The 25212-nt window shown below is 43.2% G+C and overlaps 1 protein-coding gene and 1 pseudogene across 1 annotated transcript; one reads left to right on the plus strand and one right to left on the minus strand.

Moving 5' to 3' along the window:
* Positions 1-571: 571 nt before the first annotated feature.
* LOC139811513 (interstitial collagenase-like) lies at positions 572-1309 on the minus strand. Its single transcript, XM_071775785.1, has one exon. The coding sequence runs from the start codon at positions 1307-1309 to the stop codon at positions 572-574; it is 738 nt and encodes a 245-aa protein (XP_071631886.1).
* Positions 1310-16875: 15566 nt separating this feature from the next.
* Positions 16876-20951, plus strand: LOC139811514 (replication protein A 70 kDa DNA-binding subunit-like; annotated as a pseudogene).
* The last annotated feature ends 4261 nt before the right edge of the window (positions 20952-25212 follow it).

Genomic DNA, 25212 nt, shown 5'->3' on the forward strand with positions numbered 1-25212 from the left:
TGATCGCCTACGATAAGTGCGAATATTCGGTACGAATATAGAGGCGTTAACTCGTTAATACGGTTACGCATAAATTACTCGATTCGAGAAGGCTCATTTCGCGACGGCCCAAAATAAACGCGAACGTACATCATTAGCGAACGAGCACGCTCTTGATTGCGAAACGACGATTAGTCGTAATTAGCTCTGTATCGTGGACATTCGAGTTTGACGAACCTCGTGGCGAGTGATAGCGCGAGCGAGTGATACCGCGACGACGGAGAAACTGTAAACTGTGGAATATTAAATTGTTATTTGTTTATAATAAACAAACGAGTAATTATTCGCGACCCCAGTGCGATTCCTATACCGATATCCGTGAATTACGCAACGCAGTACCAGGACGTGGCAGACGGCCTTGAACACGTCCGCGACGTAAAAGACGGCAGCCATTACGCTGAGAGGAAGGACGGGGCAACGCATACGACTCAGGTTTCTGTATTTAGGCCTGAAAATACAGTGGCAACCGTAATTTCAGCCCAAGTAGTAAGTGGCTAATACATTAATGTTACATCATACATCGGTGATTCGGTCACAACATCACCGATGTTTTGCGCCTATTGTGCACCAATCCGAGAGAGTGGCCGATCTCGTGCGTCAGCGTGTAATGCAGGGAGAACCTATCCGCAAGATGTTTATTGATGTAAATGTGCCACGGCTCGTCCCCGTCGACGTGCACCTCGGAGACGAACCCCGCTTGGTCCGTCGGGTGAGACGCATGGGCGAGCACGTTGCCAGGACCGTCGAATTTGTCCGAGCAAATTGCTCCCTTTACCTTGGTATTCGTGTTATAGTGACGTAGGCGTCGCCAAGGTATTATAATGTCGGCATTTGTTTCGGAGCGTTCGAACGTCAATGCCGAATGCTGCGACCACAGGTCGAACGCGGCCCGCGCCGTGCTCAGCTCGGTCTCGTCGGCTAAGTGAAAATTCCACGTCAGGTGCGTCTTCGGCCATTTGGATAGGCTCGCTTTCGTTCCGTGCTTCAGGATATCTCGGAAACCGCATCGCGGTTTACTCATCAATTGCAGCGTTTCGTTGTTGGGCGTTCTATCGCCGGGTAAATCGTAGTAATTCTGAAAATCCTTGAAGGCTTTGCGAAGACCGTCGTTTCGTTTCTGAGCCGGAACCGCGTCTACGTCTTTGGACAGATATCCGTATTTCTGCAGGTAATCGAACGTGAGCGCGTAATTTTCGTCCGTAATTGTGGGATTGATGCACCTCGCGGCGATAAAACACGCGGTTAACGCGATTACGCGCGCGAGCCACATCGTCGAGAGCGAGAGAGAGACGGCGGAACTGCGATGACGGCGCGTTGCGGTTTGAGCGCGATCTCGACGAGCGCTCCGGATGCGAACGTTTACGCGAGGACGCTCGTTAGCGATAACGCGGATAGGTGGCGGCGGGGGTCTCGGATGGGGAAAAAATGCGTCGAAGATTCCGGTGGATGAGTCGGCTTGATAAAAATGCATTATTTTCCTCGATGCATTTTTTCCCAAATGTAAAAAAACGCTATTCTTATTATTTTTTACCGCGATATCTTTCCTTTGTCGCGCTTTCTCGGCGCGGCGGCGGGGTCTCGAGTGGGAAAAAATGCATCGAAGATTCCGGCGGATGAGTCGGTTTGATAAAATGCATCGTTTCGTCGATGCATTTTTTTCCGGATGCAGAAATACTATTTTTATTATATTTTTTTTATCGTGATACCTTTTCTTTGTCGCGCTTTCTCAACGCGGATAGGTTGTAACCGAACGATACGTAATCGGGCTACGGGGTACGCGATTTTGTCCTCTAAGTCATCGGTCGCCACTCGGTTTAACCTTAAACTACCGAGAAGGTAGGTATTCGTAATGCAAACGACACTATAGTTGAACAGTTTGTTTAAATAATTTTATTTTCAGCTCCCGCCACGGATGCCTCGTCAGGGGTGCGTTCAGATTCCTTACTCTGAGTAGAAATATTAACCCGATGCCGTTCAGATAGCATCCGAGTAAGTATTTTTTGACTCGATAGACTGCGTTCAGATCGCTGGATTGAAGTAAGCCGAGTTAACTCTAGAGTCAATTTCTCAACCTACCATTTTTCATCGGTTAAGAAGTAACTCGGCGTGTTTCAGCGGCAAGTTTGAAATTGAGTGACGAGAGTGATTCAACATGAGTGACATTCAGATTAATGCTGTAGAAGCAGACCCGACTCGCCACGAATTGGTGAGGTCAGAAAATGGGGAGATTGTCCGTGCCGAGGGACACATTGTCGTGTTCGACAATATTGGTAAGTATATGACTCAAGTGTTGTGAACGGGAATTGCGAGGGAGAGGTTAGGTGTCGAACTAGCTCCTATTGGTTTTGTTGCAATAATCTTTCTCTGTTAACAGATAAAATATGTACTGCGTTCTCGAAAATGAGAGAAATCTCCGGCTCTTCGGTCTCATACCAACTGCCTTACAATTTAATACAGGTTAGGTTGTGACCGAACGATGCATAATCGGGCCACGGAGTACGCTATTTTGTCCTATTAGTCATCGGTCGCCACTCGGTTTAACCTTTATATACCGAGAAGGTAGGTATTCGTAATAAAAATCATCCAAAATGTGAACAATTTGTTTAAACAATTTTATTTTTTCAATCCCGCCACAACTGCTCGATAAGCATCGCCTGAGCTCTAGATACCGCTAGGTATGACCTCAATCGGCCAGCCAGGGATACCTGTTAGCCGGACAGCTGCTTGATCAGGTAATATCTCCTTAACCCTTAGACTTTTCAGATTCCCGCCACGGTTGCCTCCTCTGGGATGCTCTGCCGTTCACCTCCACTATCGATCATTCATCTATCTCATCCGTGGAACCATGATAGCCGGACAACCGCTTGATCGGCTAAGTCCCGACATTAATATAAGTAAAACGCTATTAATTCTCTTTTATTTTCAGGTTTCGTCGACAGCTGCTTCATTACCATCGCCGATGTCGTAGATCACCGCTGCTCACCGATGTCTAGGATCAACGCGTCTAGGAGATAGCCGGACAACCAGGTAAGTACGAAAACTGTCCGCGCAACTACAATTAATATCGACTTTTTTCAGGTTTCCGCCACGGTTTCCTCATCAATGGCCTCCTCTGAAGTAGAATCTGTGATGACCTTGAAGATCGGACCACGCTATCACCAAGATGGCCGGACAGCCGCTTGTTCAGGTAAGTTTTCAGGTAAGTAATGATATTTTCGTCTGGATTTTTGCAAATAACGATTGCTTTTATTGTTAACTATAGTTGCACAATGTTGGTGGTTCACAATTAACGATTGCCACACAAGATGGCGGTCGCACGTCTCGCAAAGTGCGATTTCGCGATTCAGGTACGCGAAAACCCGTACGTCTTTCGTATCGACGTCACGTAACGCTGTTGGCGGGCGTTCCCGTTTGTTATTAGACACTGAGGTAGTCTTAATTATCGTATTCCGTTTCGCGTTCGCGAATATTCTTCTACGATACGCCGGTATAATACGCGCGAGAGTGCTACCTTCGAGCGCCCACGAGAGACTGCCTCGAGAGACGTTGCTCTCTCGGGCTCCCTACCACCGAGTTTTTCCCCTTCCATTGGGTTCTCGGCCGCTTTCTTCGCTCTGGAAATTTCCATACTACGTCTTAACAATAGGTGTTTACGCGCTTCGGCACACCAGGTGTGCGTCAGATGTTCGCGATGGAAATTTCCAACGCTAGTACACTATATGCGTCTCGCTCTTTCGATTTCCGGGTAGCAACAAATCAACTTTTATATTTCTGAACTTATGACGGCGCCGACCTATGCGCAAGGTCTTTCGGGTGTCCCCGATCACGATTCCGCGCCGACTTCCTGGAGAAGACGTCCAGGTCGCGTTTAAAACGTCCGCCAATGGCGGCGACCCTTTTGCCTATTCTCTAGGCCCTTACCGATCGTATTCCGGCCCTAAGTCCTGTAGCCGACGTCTGGAACTACTAGTTGTCCGGACTGTCCGGACAACCCCCTGTTAGGATGGTCGGATTTTGATCGCGCTTCGATCTTCGGGTGTACTAGGTGTCCCTAGTGACGCAATTCTAATCTTTATCATCTGTCCGGCAAACCGGGTGTTTGCGCGGTCAGATCGCGCTCGCGATTGATTCAGATGTCTTCTCGACTTTCCCTGAATACGCATATTTAATGTCATGCCGGTCCGACGCTCGGTTCAAGATATCATGTCTGTCCGGCAAACCGGGTGTTTGCGCGGCCAGATCTCTCTCGCGATTGATTCTTATGTCTTATCGACCTTCCCTGAGTGAGCATATCGAATCTCAGTTCGGTCCGACGCTCGGTTCAAGGTATCGTATCTGTCCGGCAAACCGGGTGTTTGCACGGTCAGATCGCGTTCGCGTTCGGTCTCTAGGGTCTGTTCGTACCCCTGAACATGCATATTTCATGCCGCGACGCTACGACGCTTCGCTTGCCATATTGCCCCTTGTCCGGCAAACCAGGTGTTTGCGCGGGCGGATCGCGTTCGCGATATTCTCCAGAGGTCGGTAAAGCCTTCCTCTGGCGGCAGTTCAGGCCTTTTGCGCTGCGTCGCCGCGTTCGTCATTTCGTGACGTGTCCGGCAAACCTGGGGTTTGCGCGATCGGATCGTTCTCGCGATAGTTTCTAGAGGTCGGTGAGGCCTCCCTCTAGCGGCAGTTTATGCCGTTTGGCGCTACGGCGCTTTCTTATTGCGTTTTGCCGGATGTCCGGCAAACCCCATGTTTACGCGGTTGGATCGCGTTGGTTTTCGCATGATCCCCTTCTGAGGATATCAAGAGTCAGCATCTCGAATCTCGTTCGCCTGATACGCGTTTTACCTGAACTTCGTGTTCACGCGTCGAAGATTGTGTGTGGCTCGACCAATCATTGTTATGGGGCCGTTGCAGATCCACGCACCTGTATAAATCAAAATAAACCAATCCCTTGGTCGGGCCTGGCACTTGGTGCCGCGAAAAGGAAATGAAAATAATCTCTGTGGATCGCGAAAAAGAAGGAACTATCCTTTATTAAATGGGACACTGCCCCGCGACCGCTGTCGCATATCTTATATTTTAATACGTCGGACGGACGGGTTAAATAATTGACAGTGAGAAACTATATACAATGGAAGAAAAGTATAAAAGCTTTCCCGATTCCGTCCTCGGAACGTGTGCGTGTACTAAAATTTATGTGGGGATCTCCCCCTCGTCATATGACTCGCCCTCGCCGCCTGACGGGCTGGCAAAGTCCTCCGCCTCCTCCTCCGGCTGCTCCCACGTCTGGCTCGGGATGGCGGTTATGATCACCGTGTCGGTAACGGTTGATCGACTCGGCGCGTGCGGTTGCAAGGTTACATATTATATGTATTGAATTTGGCTCATATAGGCCAGGTGATTTGTGACTGCTCCAATGGTTGAAAGGATTTACATTGTTCTTGTACGTTGCAGTTCCTGAAACGAGCATGTCATCATCAGAGACCTTAGGCTCACTTTCTGATAATACAGCATGCTTGACACTAAAGGCAGGATGTTCAAACCAGGCAACCAGTAAAGAAAAAGGTAGGTGTGGGTTGTTAAGTCAGTCAAATTGAATAACAGTGTAGTACACTCTTGGTCTATGTCAATTTTAGTTAAGTGGACGAAGAATGCTGTTCTAGCACTAATTACATTCTGGAAAGCTAATCAGCCAAATTTTGCAAGCACTACTGTGAAGAACGATGCAGTATGGAATATGATTGCCCAGGACATAAAAAAAAACAGGGTTAATAGTTACTGCCACTCAGACTGAAAACAAGTGGAAAAACATAAGGAAGGCGTACATGGCTGTTAAGGACCATAACTCTAAGTCTGAGAATGCTCCGAAGACGTGTAAATTCTATGATGAGTTGGATGAAATATTTTCAAAATCACCAAGTGTCGCACTTGTTGCTCTTGCCTCCTCAAGAAGAAAGAGATCAGCCTCTACAATTATAGGCAATGATTTTAGTAGTGATGATGAGAACTCTGAAGAGATGGAGGCTGACAGGCATTCTGAGAAGAAAAGTAAGAAGGCAAAGAAAAGCAAACTGAATAGAGAATTAGAGGCTTGGTCTAAGACCCTTCGCGAAGATGCGGAGAAAAGAAAATTAACAAGGAAAAAAACGACATGAGGCAGTGATTGCTGTGCAGAATAAAGGAATTGCAGCGTTTATTGATGTTATGAATAAGCTTCTAGAGAAGCTATGAATCAGTTGCATTACTCTCTTATGAGCAGTTTGCTAATGTATGCTACAGATATGTTCTGATGTGTGCTCTTTCTTAATTGCTTAATTTGCTAGGTTAGCAGCAAATGCATCTAATAGTACTATTTTAACTATATGTAATCTTATTTAGTAATTTGTTTAATTTTTTAAAATTATGTCTGTTGTGTAGCCGGAGAATATACTATGCCTGACGAAAGAAGGTTTATCGAGAATCGTCCTGTCATCGGTGTCGTCGACGGCAGAGAGGAGCTGGACGTGACCAAGGACAATCTCAGACTGTTCGTCGAGCGTTGGCGGGAACATCCGGACAGCCCGTACACGATCGACTCGTATCACGCGATGCCGAGGAACCTGCTTCGCAGTCGCGACGAATCCATATCCATGTGGGGTTGTGACCGGACGGCACGTGTTGAGCCCGATTCCGGCGAATATTCCTATCGAACGGTCGCCACTCGGTTTTACCTTAGACTACCGAGAAGGTAAGTGTTCGCATCAACGCCCCGATTATTCGCAAGACGCTAATAGGATTTATTTGTTTCAGACGGATGTCCCTGATGGATCACCGTTGCTACTTCTCGTCCCTGGATCCTCGCTTTACATCGCATACCAGATAGAGGTAAGTCAGGATAACATTATTATATCCTAATTATTTGAATTTTATTTCAGACTGATGTCCCTGATGGATCACCGTTGCTGCTTCTCGTCCCTGGATCCTCGCTTTACATCGCATACCAAACAGAGGTAAGTAATTATAAAATAATTATGTGATAATTATTTTATGTTTTGTTGCAGATCGACGCCCGGAATGGATCGCCGTTGCCGTTACCCGTCTCTGGATCCTCGCTTTACCTCGCATACCAGATAAGGGTAAGTCCCGATAATTATGTTTTAATTATGTACTAATTCACTTCTTTTCTTTCAGGTTCCCGCCTCGGATGGATCTGCTCTGTTGCTGCTCTGCTTCCCCGGATCCTCGCTTTACATCGCATACCGGATTGTCGCTGGCCAACGTTGGATCATCGCCGAAAGACAAGGTAAGTAGAAGGTAAGTATCGATAATTTTTTTATAATTAATCAGGAAAATTTGTTTCAGAATTAATTAATCTTTAATTCCAGATCATCATTTCAACATTACAGGCCGTTTCACAATATCATAAAGGTGTCTCACAACGCGAGTTTTTTGCCTCGGTGTGAATGTCGCTTTATTTTAATAAAGTTGCACAATTATTCAAATTGCGTATCTCGGCTTATTCGTTTAGTCGATACGATGCTTTTATTCCAGATAATTATTCCGATCGGAGGACTTTGTTCCCCGTGATTGTTAAACTATGATCACGCACTCGGCTGTGATCATCACTCTATCGTACAATGTTCGTGCGCAGAATTAACGAACGAATATTCGGCGGTTAAATACAATAATTAATAATGTCCGCACAATATTCCGTATCCGCGTGACCCAATGCCCGTGGTTGTTATATACTCGATAATTGCACTTCCGTTAATTAACAATGTATCCGAATTTCAACTCGCGTATTGTTGCTAACACTTGATTGTATTTGGCAATTAATTGCCCCTCGCTGTTATTTAAGACGAGTAAATTTTACGCGATAGTACGCGGGAGTTCTCGGTTGTAAAGTATAACGCGTATGCCGATCGTACAGAGTGTGATACGTGTGTTCGCTACGGCTATACCCGAGAGATTGCCTCGAGCGGTCGCTCTCGCTTGGTCTCCCCACTTATGCCGGATCGCTCCCACTCCTCGGAACTTTCTCGATCGTCTATTGTTCGCGGCCGGCACATCTGGCGCGATCATACGAAAACACGATGATTTTCACTATCCTCTCGCGTGCCTTTTTGCGCATCTTTCACTTATGCCCGTTCTAGAAGGTTCCCGTGGAAATTTCCACGCGCAACGCAGTGCGAGAACCTTCCTTCCTCGGTACCGCTGCACCAGGTTTTCACTCGCGGAAACTGTTCGACGCGGACGACATCGACCCATGCGCACCTCCTCGGAGATGCCCCTGATGGTGAATTCGGGTGTTGTTCCTGTAGACGACGTCCGGGTGACGTCGATGTCGTCGGCCGTTGACGCCGACCCTCTGGCTAGGTTTCTCGGGAGCTGGTATCGCTGTTCCGGGCCACCTTTCCCGTAGATGATGCGTTTCCTGGGGATCTTCGTCGGAGCTTGACGTCGATTCCCTTGGCGGCTGTCCCAGGACCTCTCGTGACGGATTACGTCGTTTGTTCCCGGGGAAGATGCGTTTCCCGGGGAACCCGTCTGACCTTGACGCCGACTCCCTGGGAGGGTGTCCCAGGTCCTGGTAAGACTGTTGGGTGGCTGAGTCCCTGGCGAAAATGCACTTCGCCGGGATTTTGCCGGACAATGGCGCCGACCCCCTGGAGAGACTCCTCCGGTCCTGGCGAGTCCGTCGGACCTCTCCTTTCCTGGAGAAGTTGCGTTTTCCGGGGATTTCACCGGGTCATGGCGCCCCCTGGAGCTGTGTCCCAGGCCTCGGAAGACGTTTCGGCCTGGTTGTTCCTGGAGAAGATGGTTTTTTTCCAAGAACTTAGTCTTTTCTCGGCGCCCACCTTATGGACGCTCGTACCGGGTCCGGGGGATGTTCCTCCGTGCCCCCCGATACGGGTTATCGCCGTAACTCTATGTCGGCGTTTCGAATTAACCGCGCTTATCATCATACAATCATTATCGCTTAAGCTAAATCGACAACCGCTAAATAATACGAGACCTTTTTGATCGGCGGTAAGTCAAAGTATCAACGAAACTTCCTTTTATATCTATCGGCCATATATAATTCTTAACCTATAACTACGCGCGGTCTTCGCCGTCTTACCGAGCCTGTATTTTAATAATACGCAAAAATCTAAATGTAATTGGCCATGTTGGCTTTCAACGCAACTTAATCCTAAGTCTCTTACGAGTCGTAAAGCAATGCCGTGAATGTAATCTCCAGTAAACTAAATAAACGTGAATGGCAGAAATGAAAATCGAACAAAATAAACTAAGTGACCATTTTGGCGAGAAAGTTATCAAAAAATAAAATCAAAGAAAATAAACATGTATTCTATATATATATATGGGCAGATCCATTACTTTTCGACCAAAAGTTGCGGGGGTGGGTCACCGATTTTGATGCCGATTTTTTCCTCGAAAGTACACTAGAAAAGGAGATGATCCTGAAAATTTGAGCCCGATTCGATCAAATCCGGCCGCTGGAGAATTTTTTGAATTTTGAAAAAGGTCGATTTTTCAGTCATTTTCAAAAATTTATATCTCAGCTTCTATATAACTTAGAGACTCGTTTGAGGCCGCATTCTTTTCTGTAAACCTTCTACTTTTAAGGAAAAAAATTGGTCATTGGTTTACACTTAAGTCCGGCTTCACGGCGAGCTGCTAACTAAACCACTGTTTTAGAGAAATTTTGCCTATTTTTGAAATGCTGTCATATCTACAGTTTTCGAAGTAGAGGGTTGATCAGCAGCTGATATTTTTTGTTCAGGTATACTCTGAAGAAATCTACCCACTTTTTACTTGATTGCTTCTATTTCGTTAAGTTATGGCCATCTAAAACCGATCGATTTTCGAAAAATCGCCATTTTTAGATAGCCAGAACTTTTTTCTTTCAACTCGAAATCTTTTGAAATTTTCAGGGAATATACTTCATTATATCCTTAAACAACCCTGAAAATTTCATTTTTGGAATAGAAGTGGTTTCCGAGTTATAAAATTTTTAAAATGTCAACTTTTCGATTTAATATGACATTTTTTGTGGTTTTATCATCAATTTTGTAAATTTATTGTAAATAAAATTGATATTTTTCGGAAAATATATTCGAAAATAAGGAGCAAAACGGATTGTTTGAGAAAATTGAGGGAAAAAATTAATATTTTTTATTTTAATTTATTTTTTTAAAATTTTTAAAAAGTAAATATTTGTTTATTTTTTTTAATAATATGTTGAATACAAATTTCCAAAGTATTTGAGAACTATCATGTCATGTTTAGCAAATTATACTTTGCTCATAATTTACCGTCAGTCTATTGAAAAATCTAATTTAATTTAATTTAATTTATTTTTTTTTTCAATAGGCTGGCGGTAAATTATGAGCAAAGTATAATTTGCTAAACATGACATGATAGTTCTCAAATACTTTGGAAATTTGTATTCAACATATTATTAAAAGAAATAAATAAATATTTACTTTTTAAAAATTTTAAACAAATAAATTAAATAAAAAATATTAATTTTTTCCCTTAATTTTCTCAAACAATCCGTTTTGCTCCTTATTTTCGAATATATTTTCCGAAAAATATCAATTATTTACATTAAATTTACAAAATTGATGATAAAACCACAAAAAATGTCATATTAAATCGAAAAGTTGACATTTTAAAAACTTCATAACTCGGAAACCACTTCTATTCCAAAATTGAAATTTTCAGGGTTGTTTAAGGATATAATGAAGTATATTTCCTGAAAATTTCAAAGGATTTCGAGTTGAAAGAAAAAAGTTCTGGCTATCTGAAAATGGCGATTTTTCGAAAATCGATCGGCTTTAGATGGCCATAACTTAACGAAATAGAAGCAATCAAGTAAAAAGTGGGTAGCTTTCTTCAGAGTATACCTGAACAAAAAATATCAGCTGCTGATCAACCCTCTACTTCGAAAACTGTAGATATGACAGCATTTCAAAAATAGGCAAAATTTCTCTAAAACAGTGGTTTAATTAGCAGCTCGCCGTGAAGCCGGACTTGAGTGTAAACCAATGACCAATTTTTTCCTTAAAAGTAGAAGGTTTACAGAAAAGAATGCGACCTCAAACAAGTCTCTAAGTTATATAGAAGCTGAGATATAAATTTTTGAAAATGACTGAAAAATCGACTTTTTTCAAAATTCAAAAAATTCTCCAGCGGCCGGATTTGATCGAATCGGGCTTAAATTTTCAGGATCATCTCCTTTTCTAGTGTACTTTCGAGGAAAAAATCGGCATCAAAATCGGTGACCCACCCCCGCAACCTTTGGTCGAAAAGTAATGGATCTGCCCATATATATATATAGAGAAAGAGAGAAAAAGAAAAAAAAAGAAAAAACGCAGAAACGTTTCAACGTTCAGAAAACGCCTTAAGGCGGTTCGCGTCTCGTCTCCGGAGACCGGAGAGCGTTTTCGCGTCTCGTGAGACAAGACGCGAACGTCCTTAGGGCGTTTTCCGAACGTTGAAACCGTTCCGCGTTCTCTCTTTTTCTCTTTTTCTTTCTTTCTCTCTCTCTCTCTCTCTCTCTCTCTCTCTCTATATATATATATATATATATATATATATATATATATATATATATACATATATATAAATATATATATATATATAATAATAAAAAATAATATAAACGGCGATGAACGACGATAAACGAACATAAACGCGACGTGTATGTAGGCGACATTTACGGTTCGCACGGAAATCTTTCGTTACGGTAACGTTACCATACGGCGTTCACAGTTTTGAAAAAAGGATAACGAAAACGTATATATATATATATCGCGCGCACGCGGTGCGTCGCGATATTATTTTTTAAATGAAATACTTACCGGACCGACGAGTACAGTTGTCTTGTTCGAAGAGAAGTCTGTCGGTGAAACTTTAAAGTCTCTCATCTCATACAGAGAGGCATCCTTTTCAGCAAAATGTTCGCTAAAGTACGCTGATAACTTCGGCCGATTATGGATAAAACAACTGATATCCGTTACTTCATGTGCTTTAAAAAAACGTACGTACGTAAATATACATCGAGATCATACGTAAAATATTATTTACCGACGTTGCCAAATATTCAAGATAGTCCTGTTAAACTTACATAATCCTTGTAAGCAACAGTCTTACGTCCTCTCTCTGTTTTTCTAGGTGTACTTTGTATCTGACGTCTTGGCAAAAGTTTCGGCAAAGGTTTCGACACTTTTTGCTTACGTCCCCTTCTAGCATCGTTTTCCTTACTCACGTCAGACGTCTCGCTATCCTCACTTTTATCAGAAGTTTCGTCAGACTCTGAACTGCTTTCCGTATCCGTAGGTACATCGTCACTGTCTTCCAACACGCTCTCCGCGCCACTTGACGTTACACTGGGCAAATACCGTTTTCGAGACACTACGGGTTATCAAAAAGAAAACGAACGTAAAAAGATGCAAATAGGTTCTTCCATAGTTTGCAGCAAAATCTTTAGCTGAAGCAAGATATACTGTACCTTTGACATCAACATCTTCCCTGTTGGCTTGACTTTCAGGACTTGACGTAATCTTTTCAAGAACACGTTTTAGAACTGGAAACGTCTTGAAACTTTTTGGGGTCTCGGGTGTACGACACTGCGTGGCTTTAAGTATCATGCTATTCCTTTTCGTTGGTGTTTGAAATCCATACAGTTTTCTTCCACACACCGCCTTCTCGGAAAATACGTCTGAAGCGCCGTAACACACAATGTTAGATAAAAGTAAAGTAACAAGTTCATATATGAAACTTTATCACGTACCATGTGATTTCTGTACATCCTCTTTAACATCCTGAAGCTGCTTCTCTACGTCAGCCTTCAGTATGTCAGCTCGAGCTGCAAAACAACGTGCAGGCTACCGTGGCAATGCAGTACAACAAATATAGATAACATAAATGAAATCTCAAGAGGTCGAACAACGTCTAAAACGGATTAAACTCCACGTTACGTGCGTACGTTATATTAATAGGAGTATTCAAATAAGTTAAAGTTTAACGGTTTGACAGGTTATGTTGTGACCGGAACAACGATTGATGTTGTGAAAATCAAAATATAGCCACTTACTACTTGGGCTGAATTATACGGTCGCCACTGTATTTTAAGGCTCAAATACAGAAACCTCTGGCTGTTGCTATGCCCCTCGTTTCCTTCCAGCTCAATGGCCGCCGTCTTCTACGCCGCGGACGTGTTCGAGGCCGTCAGCCACGCCCTGTTTTTGCGTTGCGTAATATACGGATACTCGGATAGGAATTATTATCGGGGTCGAGATATAATCACTCTCGTTTTAATATAAACAAATAACAATTTATTATTTCGTCACTTCTACAACCATCTCCCTGAACCGGGCTTAATCGTCCGTTCGCGGGTGTATCTATCTCTCTAAGCGTCGACTTACACGAAAGGATCGTTATCCCGTATCGCGTATAAAGCCGTTAATATTCACGCTGTTAACGCAAGCGGTCAACGGGATAAGCCACGTCGGCTTCAAATTGTTGCGCGATCACCGTAACGTGTTACCGCTTCGAAGTTTCACGACGAACTGTCCTGGAGGAACGGGTCGAGTCTCCCCACTTTGAGGCAACGCATGCGCCGGAGTGCCTGTTTAGGCGCGAAGTCCTCCTATTGGTTAGTCGTACCTACGGGTGTAACGCGGTACGACTCCTTCGACACTCTGAGTGTAACCGGCGCGTAGAGTCGGTTTTCCATGCACTCGACATCTACACCCTCGGGAGGAACTCTCCTCCTAGAGTGCAACGTCGCGAATGGCTATCGCCGTAACGTGAACCGATTCGCGTCGCTGCACCGCGACGATTCGCACGAGCGAATCAAGAGTCACTCGAACGGTATCGAGTGACTCGGAAGAAGTCACACGGACGAATCCTATGGAAGCCAGGTAAGTATAAACGGTCATTACGTCCGTCGTTAATTATATTTTTTCTTTTACAGGTACCCGGGTTCATCGAAGGAATCGTCCCAACGAAATGCATCGGCGATGCTCAAGCTTGCACCTTTTGGTGTAAATACGGTAAGTATATAAAGTAATTATCGCGTCGACTTAATTCTATCGCGCGTACATGAAAATAATGATAATCAAACTTAAAATCGACAGGGAATATCAAAATAATAATGAAATTATGCAAATGAAGTTAATTCGGCTCGAAGCCTTACAAAAGTGTAGAGAGAACACTAAAATGTAGAAAAGTGTAAGTAAGAATATATGAAAATAACATCGAGTGTAAAAAGTAATAAGTTTTGGCCTGGAATAGCTCCATTTTGGCCGTTCTCTCTCTGGTTCGCTGTAATTAATAAAGTTATGATAAAATATAAAGGTTTTACCCTAAAGTGTAGTAAAGTGTAACAAAAGTGTCATATAAGTGTAGAGCTCGCGCTGGCTCGTTCCGCAGACCTAAAACTAAGTCATTTGTACGGAAAGTGTAGCAAGGTGTAATAAAAGTGTAGAGCTCACGCTGGCTCGTTCCGCAGACCTATAACTAAGTCGTTTATACGGAAAGTGTAGAAAAGTGTAAAAGGTGTAACACCCTTTTCGTCCGTCTGTATCGTAAGTAAGTTTGTCTGGTGTTTAAGTTCAAAAAGTGTAAGAAAGTGTAACGTCTCGAGTGTAGGTACATCAATTCCCTTCGGGATTCTTCGGATTGTTTAAAATCACGATATAAAGTGTAAAAAGGATAAATAACGTGCATACTAAGTTCGGATCGGGGAAATTGAGTATCATTGGTACAAATATTATAATGTAAACTATCGCGTATGTTATAAACTGCATTGTGTACGTTCTTTATCTACTCTATGGCGTGTAATAAGGTTCTGAAATTGATCTTTGTGAATATACCAGTAACAATATGCAAATTAACGATATGGCAAAAACTATGAATATAAACGCTAATACTATGATGCGAAACTTGTCCGAATCCATCTTGGATCGGTTAATCTTGTAATCGGGTAAATTTAAGGTGAGTTTGAAATGTCTTTCGTGTAAACCGTCTTTATTGTTCACTGTTCTGTGTTTCTATGTGTATGTGTGTACTTATAAAATAAATGTCGTAACGCAAAGGCACTCTGCCCCTTCTCTATCCACGTGTGGATACTTAAAAGTAATTTCTAAAATAAAAAGCGTTGCACTTTGCGTGCTCAAAACGCTAATGAGTAAATCTAAAATGTTATAGGTAATAATATATCAAATATATCGAATAACTCGATTAAATAATACGTGCGTTCTACGCTTGGATATACTCAAATAATATAAAATCAAAAATGCTGAAATTACAAAACGAAATATCAAAAGTAATAAAAGTAAAGTCTTTCGGACGCGCATGCCTCTACAGGTCGGTGTAGCTCTGCGAGCACTGCACGTCACCGGTGTCCATGTTCTGGCTCTCGTCCACGGGTTCACTCTCCGGTTGCACCCTCTGCTCCTCGGTGGAGAAAATCTGCGACCCGGGCGATGCCGTCTCTCGAATGGGCGTTATGCCCCCGGTCAGTAGCTTCGCTACCTCCTCGTCTGCTAGCTGGTCGTAATTCGGTGGCACCGATTGGTCCACCAATACACTGGTCAAACTCGACTGAGTCTGGTCCGGCTGTTGTCCGGCTCGTTCGGGTTGCCCCTTCTGCACCCTTTGCTCCCTGCACTCCTTTTCGGCTCGTACGGGTTCCTGGGACATGACGACGGTCTCGGCGGAAGATTCCCGACTCGCCTGGGGAACGGGCACTTTAGTGTACGGTCCCAATGTCGGGTTAAAGTCGAGTAAAAAGTTAATTTTTAAACTTTTAACCCAAAGATTAATGTGATAGGTTAATGAGTCACTTATGTATTTTGCATAACTTTAAAGAGTAGCGCGCCCAAAGTTAATTAATTAACTTTTTACTCGACTTTAACCCGACATAACCTGTCAAACTGTTAAACTTTAACTTATTTGAATACCCTTAATATAATCTTACCAGTGCCCTCAGATATTCCGTCGTCGATATCCTCCGTGTATTTCACGCGAGTTGTCACTAAACGTTTTAACGCGGATCGTCGTGACCACCAAACGCGTTCGCGTCGACGGAGTTATATAAAACGCAGATTGCGTGTGAACGAATATTTAGCCATCAACGTACCGAGCTAACGTCATGGAGTCCGGCGACCACGGGCGTGAGAGTATCAACCAAGTTTACCAACTGTACGCAAGCGTGAGATTCCAAGTAGAGCGCGTTCGCGTCGGGTGGTTCGCCTGGTTCGTCCACCATACTTTTCGGAGTCGAGATACTGCGCAATATTGCGTGCAGAGTAAGTCAGTAAGAGACTCTCGAAAAAGTGGAGTAGCAAGGTGTAGCGGCGCGAGGTGGCGTCTACGTGCAAGTATATTTACATATATATATATATATGAAGCCGGAACGTCACGCGCGCGTCACCGCGGCAACGGTGGCGAGTCGCCGGTGTAACTTCGCGAGACGGGAGTACGCGCGCGCGCGCGCGCGCACGCTTTGTTAAAAGTTGCGTGGTCCCGAACCTCCTCAAGAAAGTTAAACGACGTAACGCACGAAAAGTGCCAGACGTCGTTTCGTTTCTGAACGTTCAGGATGAACGACGCACGACGTCGAGCGCGCCGTCGTCGTCGTCGTTGTTCCGTCTTGAATGTTCAGGAACGAAACGACGTCTGTTACTTTTTGTGCGTTACGTCGCGTAGCTTGCATAAAAAACGTTTAACACGACCGTTCTCTTTGAAGATGTACGAAAGGAACGGCAGCGACTATCAACTGCATCGGCTTTTTTTTGGTGGCGAAGCACGCGGTAGGACTTTTCTCACTACGCTGCGACGAAACCAGTCATGTATACATTAACGGAAGGAGCCTTGGAGGTAACGCAAGTGAAAGTCATCGCGTGTTTGTGCGTTTGCGTATGTAAAACTCACGCGTTCATTTTTCGCAGAGAATCGTGCGGGGCGTGGACGTTGAGAAACCGGTGCTCCAAATATTGGTGAGTATAGACGTCGCGAGCAAGCGTTTGTAACCTCATGGGGCTCCCCTTTTGTTGGAGGCCCGAAGCTTAAGCTTCGTAGGCTTCCTTATCACGCCGCCACTTTGTAACATTTTAACGAGTTTTGCGTGTAACTGTTAGTACGGGCTCGCCTATGACGCGTGTACGTGGTTTACAGAGTATCCAAAAGATCACAAAACCCGCTCTGAAGGATGGTGTCGTTCTTGATCGCTACAAATTGTTAGTGTCTGATGGACAGAGCGTAAACCCCTACATCATGTTGGGAACTCAATTAAATACGTTTATCACGGATGAACGTTTGACTGAGAATACAATCTGCAGAATATTAAAGTATCGCGTGAGTTCACTGAACAACAGTGATAAAAAAGGGTATGTCGTTGTTACATCTTTTTTTTTGTCGTAACGAAAGTGAACATGTCAAATATTAAGTAACGTTTTTTTCTCGCAGGAAAGTGATGGTGATACTGGATATCGAGGTGTTGGTTTCTGGCAGTGAAGTTGGGCACAGGATAGGCACGCCAACTACGATAACGTTTAACGCAGCGACTGACGCCGCCACTACATCCACAGCTGCAAGTTCTCCTTTTCCAACAAGTTGCGCGTTGGCTTGCTTCTGATGCGTGTAAAGTAACGTATCATGTAACTTGTGTTTGCAACGGCCTTTTGACGGGCGTTTTAGAAATCTATTTTGTTACAAGATGGTGCAGCCAAAAAGAGTTTTTCAACGCCGTTGGACTCTTCTCACATATCCACTATGCCGATCGCTGCCTTAACGCCTTATCAAAACAGGTAAGAGACGTCTCATCTGTATAAAATATCGTTTAAAAATATACGATCGTGAAAATGAAGAGACACGGCGGACGGTGTTTTTAGATGGATGATCAAAGCTCGCGTGACTACGAAGTCCTCAATCAAAACATGGAACAACTCCCGTGGAGAAGGCAAATTTTTTTCCATGGATTTGATCGATGAAAGTGGTGAAATTCGATGTACCGCCTTCAGAGATCAATACGACAAGTTCTACGACATGATAGAGGTACGTGTCTGCGGACTGAACGCACGGTGGGGTGTACGAAACTTTATCTTTCGGAAGGCCGCGTAACTTATCAAGTGTTTTTCGTTCGACAGCCTGGAAATGTGTATTATATCTCGCGGTGCACACTGAAGGCAGCAAACAAACAGTTCAACATGTTCAAAAACGATTACGAGTTGACGATGACCGGCACGACAAAAATCGTGCCTTGCTATGAAAACTGTGAGGACATTCCGAGGTTGCAGTTTTACTCTTGTCCCATAAGTAAAATAGAAGACAAAGAGAAAGATGTCTTAATAGGTACAGTATAGAAACATCGGTAACGTTTAAACGTGGTTACGTTACGTAACGGCGTTTTTTCCGCGTTACGCGGTCGCTTCGCGATGTTTTGCTCGCGCACGTGACAACCGTTCGTTCTATTTCGACGCTTTGCTGTAAACGTAACGGTCACTTACCGGTTCGTTTTAAGTCGTACGTGTAACGCGTTCTATCGTAAAGTTTTACTGTCACGGCGACGAGCGAACACCGTTAACGTTTAAAATATGATATAAACGAAGCGTTGGTAACGATATACCGGACGTATGTTGAAACGTCGGGGTTGGTTTTTTTTTAGATGTCTTGGGTGTCGTTACACATTTCAACGATCTACAATCACTTGTGCAACGAAGTACCGGCCAAGCGCTCTTGAAGAGAGATGTTACGATCGTTGATGACAGCGGCACACAGGTGAGTAGTTTCGTGACTGCGTTTAACATTTTGCTGTTACGGCGAATGAAAAAAAAAATATGTCTGTTAGGTGTGCCTTACACTGTGAGGACAGCAAGCCGAGGATTTTGATGGTTCTGCGACGCCGATTATTGCCGTTAAAGGAGCGCGTGTTAGTGAATATAATGGTGAAAAAACGTTATCCCTTATGACGTCCTCCGTACTTGTAAAGGATCCTGATCTTCCTGAAGCACACAGGTATCGTTAAATTGTCGTTAACGTAAAGCACCGTTGATTTTGTACATCGATCGAACGGTTTGTTGTAAGTAAGGGAACGACGCTCCGTTTACGTTTGCTCTTTCGGTACGTTTTACGGTTACGTACGTTCTTAAATATGTCTTCTTCGAGACGTTCGTGTTCGTTAGAGAGAGCGTGGCCGTTCTAACATTTTTTGAAAATATGTTGTTGTGATGATATATGTTTGTAAATATACGCGCGGTCGATAAAAATACAGTCGACGATATATATACGACGTATTTCAGATTGCGCACGTGGTATACTACAGTTGGCCATTTGGAAACGGCTAACGCCGTGTCTAGAGCAGGTGGAAGTGGTGACTTCAACGCGCCGTTGTACACTTTCGCGGAGATGACTGAAGCTCGCTTGGGGGAAACATGTACGCTCTCAGCGTTCGTTGCAGTTGTGGCGATCGTTGACATGTTTCGCACGGAAAATGCAATTTACAAGGCATGCCCCGTAACTGGTTGCAGGAAGAAGGTAACGGATCGGCGCGCGGCGGAGACGTTTGAAACGAAAGAATCCGGCACGTTTCAAGCTCGTTATGAAAATACGCGGTGCTATAAACGTTGAATTTACTTTCAGTTACGCGAAACATCTGCTGGAGTATTTAGATGCGACAAGTGTAACAAGGACTCGTCAACATTCAAGTATCGCTTACTGTTAAATGTATGTCATGTGTTTTTGCCGCGTATTTTATTCGTTCGCGTAAAAGTATCTTTTGATATCTATTTACGTTCGTGTTGTAACACATTTCAGATGAATCTATCAAACGCAACAGGTAGTCGTTGGGTACTTGCCTTTGGTGAAACGGCTGAGAAAATCATAGGCCGGTCGGCGCAAGAATTAGGAGAAATGCAGGAAAATGCAAACGATGCTTATATGCAAGTATTCGACGAGATGCTGTTCAAAAGTTTTTATTCACTTTAAGGGTGACCACAGATATTTTTCAGGTATGCGTAACAGTGTCGATCGTTTTACCGTATACGAAACATTTTTCTATACATGTTTCTCTTTTACCGTTCCGAGTAGTTACGCTACTTTTATCGTCAGTGCGCGTCAAATGTTGATTTTTTTTGTTTCCTTCGAGAGGAAGCTTTGTTTTCGCAAACAAAATTTTTTTTTAGTTACTTTTGCCACGGTGTTCAAATGTTTTAAAACGTCGAAGACGCGCTATTTTAAAAACAGTCGGTTGGTGTGTCGATGTGTTGGTGTGTCGGTCGGTCTGTGCCAACGTTCGTGAACGTTCTTAACGTCCAGAACTACGCACGCAACGTCTAACGACGTCGCGCGGAACGAAAGGTAGAAAAGACTTAAGACGATATGAAACGTACGAAAACGTGCTACGACGAAAGGCGTTTTTTTTACGAAACGTTTGGCAGAACGCGTTGTTTCGGTTTTACGTTCCGCAACGTTGGGGCGCGCGAGCTCGTTCTATGTTTCGTATCGTTTTCAGTCTTTTCTACCTCTCGTTTTGATCGACGTCGTTAAACGTTGGTTGCGTAGACTCAACTTTCGACGTACGCAAAGGTTTCTAGAAACCTTCGCTCACAAAGCTTTCTCTCGGAGGAAGCCAAAACAACGAGAGGAAGCTTTGTGAGCAAAGGTTTCTACTTGCACACTTAAAACGTTGGAGGAAGCACGGTGCGGGTTTCTACTTGCACATTTTACTTTTTTTTTATATGTGTTGTAAAACGTACGTGCCGACACGCGTTTCTAATACGTTCTATGGTTTTCAGGATGAACTGAGACAAAAATACGTCTGTACGTCAGTCGCACCGGTAACGTATAAGACTTACGTAGCACATCTGATAAACAAAGTCTCCAGAAGAGTGCGACACCACTACCCCGAGGACATGGACGTCGACTAACGAGGAGGCCGTTTGACCGTTTGTTAAAAAGAAGTTTAAGTTAAGGAACGCGGTCGACTTTCGACGTTTGTACGTTTACGTGAACACGTCGGTGCGTTTCTGTCATTTTTTCAAGTGTCGTCCCGCGTTAACGTCACGTCTGGCGTAGTATAGTACAAACGCCGTGCCGTCTTTTTTGTTTGCTTTGAATCCGTTGCGTCTTTCTGTTGGTTTACGCATTCTTCACAGTTTCAGAGCCTTAACACACGTGTCGTACTCTCGTACTCGACGCCGTACATTTTACGTCGCAAGTTTTTCGTAAACGTTTTTTTTTACATGTAGGTTTATATATTTTTTTCAAGTCGTCGCGTCTTACGGCGCGTTACGTTTTTTTGAACGATGCGGCGTCGAAACCACGAAGTAAGACAAAGTTACTGAACAGACGTGTGCGAAACGTCGCAGAGCGCACCAACAGGACGGTATATATATATATAAAGCGTCGACAGACACCGAACACTGCGTTCGACGTGCGCGTGCGTAACTAAAAACGTTCGTTTATTTAAATATATTTTTTTACACAACGTATCAAAAGAGGTACCGTTTGTTGAAAAGAAGTTTAAGTTAAGAAACGCGGTCAACCTTTGATGTTTGTACGTTTACGTGAGTGCGTCGGTGCGTTTCTGTCATTTTTTCAAGTGTCGTCCTACATTAACGTCACGTCTGACGTAGTATAGTACAAACGCCGTGCCGTCTTTTTTGTTTGCTTTGAACCCGTTGCGTCTTTCTGTTGGTTTACGCGTTCTTCACAGTTTCAGAGCCTTAACACACGTGTCGTACTCTCGTACTCGATGCTGTACATCTTATGTCGCAAGTTTTTCGCAAACGTTTTCTTTACATGTATGTTTATATATTTTTTTCAAGTCGTCGCGTCTTAACGCGCGTTACGTTTTTTCGAACGATGTGGCGTCGAAACCACGAAGTAAGACAAAGTTACTGAACAGACGTGTGCGAAGCGTTGCGTTCCGTATATTATTTTTTAGTTATGTTGCTTGAGAACGCGGTGACGACAATTGGAACTGTGAATGTGAACACTAATACACGTGGTGTGAAACGAAAGCGTGATGATAGCGTTGACGAGTGTGAGAAAAAAAATTTTTTTTCGAGCTGTCAGTAGGTCGACGACGATAAAAAACCCGTGGTGACGTTGTACGCCGTCGTCTCGACGTTATGTGACGTGCGAGCTAGCACTTGCGTACACGTACTTATACACAAAGCGTTGCTGTCTGCGTTCGTTGCTGTCGCGTTTGATATGTTTACTCGTTACGTCCCGTCTTTTCTCATTTTGTTTGCATCATTCGAATATGTTACATACAAAGCACGGCTATCATTTTTAGTCGTCTCGTCCGTGTTATGCAGACATGGGGATCTTTGTACGATGAACAACGAACGAAAACGTATAGTATATGATATCAAGTTGTTTCGATATCGTGTAAAAACATACGATATATCGTATACTTATCGTGTGTGACGTAGGAACGCGTGTGCAAAAATGATGTTGAACGCGTAAATACTTTGTTCTTACGATATAAACTCGGAAAATGCTAGGAAAACGTGTTCCGAAGCGTCGCGAAAAAATGTACGCGTTTGCCGTAGTTCGGAAAAGCGGAACGTAACGGACGATGCTTTACGACGTTTGACAACACCGGTCTACGGTTGATATGCGTTTTTTTTTTCGTTACATAATTATATTTTCCATATATTTTCACATAAAACGGATCGTGAGTTGCGTGTGACGTCTCACTGGAAAAAAGAACGCCGCGTTCGGTTGCAAAGATTTATTTCGTATATTTTGAGATGTAAATATATTGTTTTTTTTTTACATACTTTAATATTCGTTTCATGTGTAAAATTTTTCACCGTTTTTTCTTTACTGCTCAGCGTGAACACCCCGACGTGTATACCTGTATAAAGTAAAACGGTATGAAAAAATTGACGACGACGACGCGCGTATGTGGTTGTTAATTAAACATATAATAGAGTGACAGCGACAGAATATTCCACGTCGTCGTTGTTGTTTCGAATGTAAAAGAAACATTTGTTGCTGTCTTCAGCTAGTCTATTCGATGCTTGAATATAAGAGTTATCTACGTTACGTTTTAAGTATAGACTACCATCGAAGGTTATTTTGTTGTGTATATGTTCCATATATACGCGTATGTACGCGTCGCTTTGTACGTTTACGTAAAAAGATATGTATCTTCGTATGACGTTTGTCCGGAAAAAGATATTCCGTATATCGCGAAGATTTATTCCATATAACGTATATATTTGATACGCGTACGAAGCGTCGTATTTCGTATGTTTTGTCAGTTGTGTTGTGCGAGAACGACACGATAATACGTAGGATAAAATGTATATCCACGTTGTCTGATATCGCGTATACTATCTCGAAGGAAAAAAAAAATATATATATATATATATATACGTATTACATAAGATTGTACGTGAAAACATATATATTATTTTTTTGTACCGTGCACGTGAAAAATGCGTGTTTAAATATTTATATATAAACGTACGTAAAAAATGAAAAAAAAAAATTATACGTCGCAATAAATGCGCGATACGTGTGTGCGTGTCGTTTTGCGTATGTTCATGCGTTGACAACTTTCTGAATATCAATAAAAAAAATTTTTTTTTACGTTCGACAAACGGTGTTATATTTTATATCTTTTAGAAGCCAAGAGAATAAGTGAAAGAGAGAAAGAGGAAGAGCGTTTGTTTGCGTACGTTTCAAAGGCAAAAATCTGGGTAAGAGAGAGTTACGCGTGGTTGCGTGCGCACTTGCTATGCGTGTAAAACAAAACGTTTTTTTTTTCTTAAAAATATTATAACTGTATATCTACGGATGATATTTGGTTGTATTTCGTACGTTAATAATGTTTGTTACATGTTAGTTCGCTGAGTAAAGAGTATTGTAAACATACGAATCTAATATTGACACGTTTGTCGCGTGATTTTGTAAATTTTCTTTTTCCCCGTTCTTTTTGTTTTTCGAGAATGGATCATTCTTTTTTTTTTCCACAAACCATTTTACGTATTTTTCATCACTCCGTCGTTACACACGTCTTTTTTATTCTTTTGTTGCTTTGAACGTTGCGCCGTTAGTTACTAGACACGGTGGCTCCTCTAGGTTGCGTTCGGCGTCCCCACCCGAGTTACCCGAGTGTTAAAACGTTTATAGTATATGTTACGTGCACTATAGATTTTCAGCATTCAGGTGGGGACGCGGAACGCACTCCTATATGGGAATAAAATTTAGTAAAAATGCTCTTTAGGGATAATAGAAAGTTATACGAAAATCAAACGAACGTCAAAATGATGGTAAAATGATCAAAACGCGTCTATTTTTAGTCCGTTTTACATTCGTTTGACTTTTGTGTGACTTGCTGTGTTACGTGGGTCATAGGATTTTACGCGTTGAGCGTCCGTGATCAACGTCTAAAAAAAAAATTAAAAATGACGTTGAAACGCAACGACTGTGATGAGTAAACAAAAGAAACAAAAGAAGAGAGACGTTGACGGTCCATATATTTATAATAGTTTAAGCGGGAAGCCGATACTTTTGCATAATATCAATGGCGTAAGTTGAGGCAAACTGCGTGGTTTAGTTTTTTCAACACATGTATATGGACTATGCATGTTTCTTTGATTTAGACTGAATTTCCACTGAGCGCGTCACACGTCGCGTTATCCGAAGTTAACCACGCAAAACATCCCCGTTTCGTACCATCTTGTGACGGGGATATTTTACATGGTTCACGTCGGACGATGCGACGAGTGACGCGTTTAGTGGAAACTCAGCTTTACGCTGTCAGCGTTGTGCAGAAGCGTGTGTTCTCCGCTTTATGCTAGGTCTACACGGCGAATCGTAAAGTCTCGAGTCGTAAGACGTGACTACGCACAGTCGCGTTGTCTCCTCAACGTCGCGTGTGACTGGTCACGTCTTATGACTCACGATTTTACGACTCGCCGTATAGACCTAGCATGAGGGTGCCTCCCCATGCAAGACGGAATCTCGGAAAACGGAATCTCGGAATCATTCTGATTGGTTAGTCCCATGAGGCTAACCACGAGCCTCATGGGACTAACCAATCAGAATGATTCCGAGATTCCGTTTTCCGATGCATGGGGAGGCAACCTGAGAGTATCAACCAAGTTTACCAACTGTACGCAAGTATGAGATTCCAAGCTCTGGTAACTTAGCCGGTCAACTTCGACT

The sequence above is a fragment of the Temnothorax longispinosus genome, chromosome 4 (assembly GCF_030848805.1).
Source record: "Temnothorax longispinosus isolate EJ_2023e chromosome 4, Tlon_JGU_v1, whole genome shotgun sequence".
NCBI classification, from domain to species: domain Eukaryota; kingdom Metazoa; phylum Arthropoda; class Insecta; order Hymenoptera; family Formicidae; genus Temnothorax; species Temnothorax longispinosus.